Source organism: Entamoeba invadens (assembly GCF_000330505.1).
Source record: "Entamoeba invadens IP1 unplaced genomic scaffold scaff_1105074725063, whole genome shotgun sequence".
Classification (NCBI taxonomy): Eukaryota; Evosea; order Mastigamoebida; family Endamoebidae; genus Entamoeba; species Entamoeba invadens.
The window spans coordinates 10,593-17,241 of record NW_004440298.1 but is presented as its reverse complement, the minus strand read 5'-3'; the positions used below and the strand labels follow the sequence as shown (position 1 = coordinate 17,241).

Genomic DNA, 6,649 nt, shown 5'->3' with positions numbered 1-6,649 from the left:
AGTGGTTCAAAGATAAAAAATATGCAAAATATAAAGTACAGGAAGCGAGTCAAAAACACTTTTAAATGACAGTATATTTGTTTCTGAAATAAATCATCAAGTGTAAAAATGAGTTACGTTTATCTTATGATGAGATATTATAAATACTTTATAACAAAATTGCTCATAATTTGGTCATGATGATGGAAAATGTTATAGAAATTGAGCCAATATATAATAAATTAGTTGAATTTGACGATAAAACTTTGTAAAATAAATATTTACATAATTAAACTGGAAAATATCAGTAGAGTTTTTGCATTATAACACTACTTTTGTATTACAACTATGTGATTCTGGTATAATAGAATAATAATATAATTATATAGAAAAGTACTGCTGACAAAAGTTTATGACAATTTGAATACTCAAAATTGTTAAAAATCAATTTTGTATTTCCAAAAATTAAAATTGGTGAAGCCATTGAAATTGGCTCAACAAAATAGACACAAAAAGCAATTAATGTTAGTATTTAAATTATTGTAAATGGGCATCTTTTATAAATTATAATTCCAATTATTATAATTGTAAAAAAATGAAATTACAAAATTTATAAAACGAATTATTAAACTATATGTTATAAATTATTTTAATATATTTTTGTTAATATATTTTAAAACAAAAATAATAATAAAAACTCAATATAAGTCATAATGTCTTGAGTTTTGTCGCAAGAACGATATTAACTTTATGCATTTTGCGATATATGAAGTTGTTGCATCAATAAAGTTGTTAAAATTTTAAAAATTAGATATATAAATATTCAATTTTTCAGGGTTATGATAATTAAATACAAAAAACTATATTTTATAATACTTTACTTATAAAGTATTATTTTAATTATTATTATAGTTAGTAGTTAGCCTGGTTTGATGATGTATCTGTTATTGTCCAATTGTGTTCTTCAAATTCTGCAGCAATAAAGTTAGACTTGTTTAAAGTTGTGATGTGTATATTAAACATTGAAGTATAGTCATATTCATCAATTGTACCGATCCGTAATTTACTAGTATCCTTAATAAGTTTGCTTTTTCGTTATTTTTTAAAAACATTCTCGATTTATTTTTTGAGTATATATTCTGAACATTGTTGAATCGATTTTAATTTCAATATTTTCGAAACTCGATCCAAAAAATTAACGACTGAAAGTTTATTTTTTAAAAATAAAATTGTTTTTATTTTGAGTATATGATTAACAATAGGAGATGTTCATTTTTCAGCATGTACTTTGAGTTCATTTTTTTACGATCACTTTCAAGTACGAACGTTATCAAGTCAACCAAAACTACGAAGTCGACCTTCTTCTTGTGTATTTTGAAATCCAAAAATTGGATATGAACTTTCAAAAATATTGTCGGTTCACGTAGATTTCCCAAAACAACATTATTTTTATTTTTCAAATTTTGGAGGTTGTATTTCGTTTCAAAAATATGTGTTTGTCAAGTAAGTTTTAAACAACTTGAGGTAATGAGTGGGGACTCTGGTGTTATAAATTCAATTTTTTCGAATAAATAGTTGAAAGGATTAAGGTTGAGAAACGGTACAGGAAAAAGTGCACTACAAATTATCCGCATAATAAATATTTTAAATCAATGTTATTATTATAGTAACGACTACACTCAATCGCACTTCCTCTGATTTTTCTCAAAAAAATTAAGAAAAATAAAAAACAATCATTAAATTCAACAATAGAAAAAAAGATGTCCAGACATTTTATTGTAGCCATTTCAGAGTCGCTAATAAAGATTTTGTATTTATTAAAAATCACAAGCCCACGTTGTTTGGCCAAATTTTAAACCATAGTAATGCTTCTGCAAAATTTGCTTTCGTCTTTCTGGGCATTTTTATAAAAATGCAAGAGGACGCGAAGTTGTTGATGAATGAGATATGTATAATTGACCATATGAGTTTACAATTTTAAACGTTATAACACCAAAACCAAGTCAGATTCACTCAACAGGAACAATCTGGATACCAATCCAAAAATGTGGCTTCACCAACTTCAAATGCCGTTATAAGTAAACAGTTTAAGCCATACAATTGATCTATTGATTGAGGAATCATTAATCTCTCTTTGTAGTTGAACTTCAATTTGGTGATTTGTTGACTTGTTTTCTTCGTAACATCCGGATGATTCCTTACTACTACTGATGTCCGCTTCAGTAGATTAGCGACCAAGTCGTGGCACATTTGGTCAATAGCTATCTTTTCAGTTATTTTTGTTGTCGAATACTCTCTTGAATTTTCCAGTGTGATATTTTTAATGTAATGTGTAGTTACGTGGTTTTGTTTCTTTGGCCACCCCAACATTTTTCCTACACGTGCATCCATGACAATACTTGCCGGGTATTTGGTGCATTTGTAATATTTCTCGTTGTTTTTTCCAAAAACAAATCCTTTGTATATGACAGGTTCTCCAAGTAAATCACGTTCTTCAAAGAAATGTAAATCAGTCTTTATTTGATTATAAAAGATGTCGTTTTTGAGTTGATTAGGTTTAATAATTAATAACACACCAATGATTATAATATATTTATTATTAAATATTAAATTATAGAAGTGTGACAGTAAAAAAATTGGTATTTATGTACAAATAATGTATATATTGTCATCCGACTCAATATATTTTTGTTGAGTATATCAATTGTTGCTTCAATTGCCGCCTTGTCATATGGTGAGAGCTTTGCTGCAATTTGCTCGTTGAGTGTGTTTTTCATTAAGTAGCAGAAGTTCTCAAAATAATAGTATATAAATCGTGCGATTTCGGACACCCTTCGGGAATCCTCAATCTTCACGATTTCGTCGCTTCGCTCCGTTATTTAGATTTAAATATTTTATGGTTATTATTTTAAAGTGATAATTTAATTTTTTGTAAGTCTAAAATGACAACTACCATGGAACGTATTATTAAAGCTATTAAAAAGAAATGTGTTCATATTACAGAGATAATCAATCACGAAGTTGATTTATACTATAGAGTTGAATATAAGGAATTATTTCAAATTAAGGACGACACTGTCAAATTAATCAAACCTAGAGTTAGTAAATATGGTGACGATTGGGTTAGATATAGTATCAAAGATAATAATCATAAAGGAATGACATTTAGTAATAAACCACTAAAAAAATATCATGAAAATAATAATTGTATAAAACATGTAAACAAAAAAAACGCGTGCTGAAGGATGAGGAATTTAAATCAGAATCTGAATGTAAAGATTTTGATGAATTTATATCTCAATTTGTATAATCTCTCATATTATATTATATTTTTTTAGTATTTCTTAGATCTTCTAATATTATTAGATGTTGTCACACTTTCTAAGATTATTTCAAATTAATTATTTTAAATTTTTATTTTTATAAAATAATCTCAAATAATTTTAAATGATTTTAAACCAAAAATAGACTAATATATGCTGGGAACATATAAAAGTCTATAAAATAATTGGTTACGAATAAGTTGTCTTCATTTAGAATTGGATTTTTTTAGTAAAGTTCTCTCTTGTTTTAATATCAAATGTCTTACTAAATTCGAAACTAGGTTTTAATTCGAGTAAGTTAAATGTATAAGATTCTCCCGCGTAAAGTTTCATATATAATTCAATTGAATTTTCGTTATTCCAAACAATTTTCCAATAAATTGTTTGGAATTCCTTTCATTTTCATATGTAAAGCATGTTTTTGTTTTTCATTCGTTAATACATCTATATAAGCTTTCTTACCTAAGAAGTAAGATTCTTTTGAATATACATATCCAGATAATTCATCAAAATTTGGATGGAATTGTTCTAATTTACTTCCTCTTAATGTTTTTCCATATATTTCTTTATATTTTTGTTCTAATAGTTCTATCTTATTTTTGTCTATATGCATTGAATCAGTATCTTGATAATATATATCTATATTTAAATCTTCTGCTAAACACATTACTTCATTCATTATTCTCTTACTCATACTTAATATATGTACACCAATAAGATTTGGAACATAGAAGTCATCAAATGGTTTATTTGTTTCGGAACATCTATTATTATCTGATATGTCATACATAGATTTAACTAATGTAAAGTTCTTTTTAAGATATCTATCTTAATCAAATTTTCCTTTATTATTGATATATTTGTAAATCAATTCAATTTTAATTGGTTTTTGATTCGTTTTACCATATGATGAATTCATCAATAATTTATAATTGTTTTGTAATGGATTACCTTCTTTTTAAGTTGATATCTTAAATTGTATATCTTTTCAATCTCGTTACTAAACATATTAGATTTACATCCAGTCCAATAATATCCTCTAATAATATTAAACTCTATTTGTTGAAATTTAATCATGTTTTCAAGCATAACATTATCTACTCTCATTGTACAAAATTCATTAACATTATGATTACCTTTATTATCTTTCTTAGTTATATTTGGGAAGTGTAAATGTTTGTTAACCTTGCTTATTTCTATATCTACAATAAATGCTGATATATAACGTTCATTTGTTGGTTCTAATTGTTGTTCTAACATTAAGTGGTTTAATATAGTTTTATTACAGGTTTCTTGTGGTATTACTATGGGTTTTCCAGTTGCTAGTTTAACCTATGTATAGCGCTAGGATATAACGAGCATGCGTCATAATCATATAAATCTTTAGTAACATGATGTTTTGTATTATCTCTACACATATTTCTACCTCCATATACTGCACCATGTATAAATTCTCTAACTCTCCCAGAATATTGCATTAAGTTTGGAATTTATGTGTAAACATTTAATTTAAAATAGTGATTAGCTAAAGCAGATATAATAATAAAGTTGTCAACATCTATATTTAAACTTTTCAAATTATTATTTCTGAATTTGGTATGACCTTCTTTCAATATTCTAACGTCTTGACAACAATAGAATTTACAATATAATCTCATGTCGAACTTGTTGTTATCCACTAAACAATTATTGATTTTAGATATATTCTCTTTAAATAATTCATATTGTTTTTATTCCATTTTTGATATTCATATTCACCAGCTTCTGAAATTATTCCAACATTATTTTGAATTCTATCTGCGTTGTAGTAATTATAAATATATAACTCTTTTTGAATATTAGATAAATCAAATATTTTAGGAAAATCTGATAACTTATTTGAAATCATTGAATAACTATCTTTCAAAACAATTTTTTTTCGTGATAATTTAGTTTCATTTTCATAGTTTTTCATCTTTCTTAATACATGTCTCAATTCCTTATTTTGCTAAAAACACGAATAATATTTCAAATTATGAAAGAAAACAACAGAATTATTATCTAAATCAGATAAGAAGTCTTCTACACATTCATTTCCGTATTTACATAAAATTTGAGATGAATTTCGTTTAGAATAAGCAACACAATATGCTTTATGAATTTTTTGTGTGCTAGCTTCGAAATCTGCATAATAGTAAATATAGTTTTTGGACTTAGATTTTTTATTAGTTTTTTCCATTGTTATTGATTTAACTTCGAAATCTAGATAATCCAATGATTCGATTGATTGTTTGACATAATCAGATAAATCTGATGGTAAATGAAGCACATAGCTAAGTGAATATGGTTTAAAACCATTATTATCTCTAATATATAAAATAAGTTCTGATAATTTTTTGTAAATTTAGCTCCTGGATTGATTAAATATGAATTTCCTTTCTTACTTTGTTTATTAAACATAGATTCAATTGGTTTGTTGTGTTTTAATGCCCATTTATTCATTTCAACTCTATTCTTAAGATAAAATGGAGTAATAGGAATATCAATGTCTAAGAAATAATGATCACCCCTCATATTTGAATCTCCGAATAAATACATACATAAATTTCAGTAGCTTCTTCTTCATCTGATCTTATATATTTCATTATTGTATTAGCATGATCTTTACGCTTTAATTCTTCACGTTTTATTTGAATTCTAATATTACATGATTTTGAAACTTCATCTATCAATTTAATTTTCTGATATCTTGAATAACAATGAACAATATTAATTGGTATAAATCAATAATTTTCTCATCTATTTCAGCTTGTTGTAGAGCATATATTTAACAATTTGTGTTTAATTCTGGTCTTACTTTGTTTTCAACACCAAGAGAATCAAATATTTGTGCTGTTTTTGAATATTTAGAGAAACATTTATATTTTTCTGTATAATGATAAGCAAAGAATGCTGCACCATTATTTCGATATTCATTAATTTCATTTTTATAATCATATTCTTCAATTATTAATTCTGTAATAAAAAACGGTTCTGGAACTTCATGCTGAACATAAAATGCAGAATCAAAACTGTTTTCAATTTCAGATTGATTATATAAACCAAGAGTTTCGTTTGATATTGATTAAGAAATTCATCTATATTTTCTTTAGAATTTAACATATATGTTTTCCAAGTGGTATCAGTAATTCTATATTTATAAACTAAATTTGCTGTTGAATCCAGTTTTTCAATTAATTGATTAAAGAACTGTCTAATCATACCAATTCTCTTATTTTTCTTCAAATCCACAATAAAGATCAGCATGAATTTTATTATTATCTACTTCATATGTTACACCTTCTGTTTTATATTCATTATCATTTATT

General features: G+C 25.4%; 4 protein-coding genes across 4 annotated transcripts; all 4 read right to left on the bottom strand.

The window, feature by feature from the left end:
* Positions 1-1,992: 1,992 nt before the first annotated feature.
* On the bottom strand, positions 1,993-2,370 carry EIN_323580 (hypothetical protein; the record flags this gene model as incomplete). Its single annotated transcript, XM_004256038.1, has 1 exon — positions 1,993-2,370. The coding sequence occupies one exon, from the start codon at positions 2,368-2,370 to the stop codon at positions 1,993-1,995; it is 378 nt and encodes a 125-aa protein (XP_004256086.1).
* A 692-nt stretch (positions 2,371-3,062) lies between these two features.
* Positions 3,063-4,092, bottom strand: EIN_323570 (hypothetical protein; the record flags this gene model as incomplete). The annotated part of the gene is made up of 3 exons (XM_004256037.1): positions 3,063-3,158; positions 3,196-3,275; positions 3,669-4,092. The coding sequence occupies 3 exons, from the start codon at positions 4,090-4,092 to the stop codon at positions 3,063-3,065; spliced, it is 600 nt and encodes a 199-aa protein (XP_004256085.1).
* A 128-nt stretch (positions 4,093-4,220) lies between these two features.
* On the bottom strand, positions 4,221-4,562 carry EIN_323560 (hypothetical protein; the record flags this gene model as incomplete). Its single annotated transcript, XM_004256036.1, has 1 exon — positions 4,221-4,562. The coding sequence occupies one exon, from the start codon at positions 4,560-4,562 to the stop codon at positions 4,221-4,223; it is 342 nt and encodes a 113-aa protein (XP_004256084.1).
* A 67-nt stretch (positions 4,563-4,629) lies between these two features.
* EIN_323550 (hypothetical protein) lies at positions 4,630-5,256 on the bottom strand (the record flags this gene model as incomplete). The annotated part of the gene is made up of 3 exons (XM_004256035.1): positions 4,630-4,755; positions 4,805-5,008; positions 5,083-5,256. The coding sequence occupies 3 exons, from the start codon at positions 5,254-5,256 to the stop codon at positions 4,630-4,632; spliced, it is 504 nt and encodes a 167-aa protein (XP_004256083.1).
* Between the last annotated feature and the right edge of the window lie 1,393 nt (positions 5,257-6,649).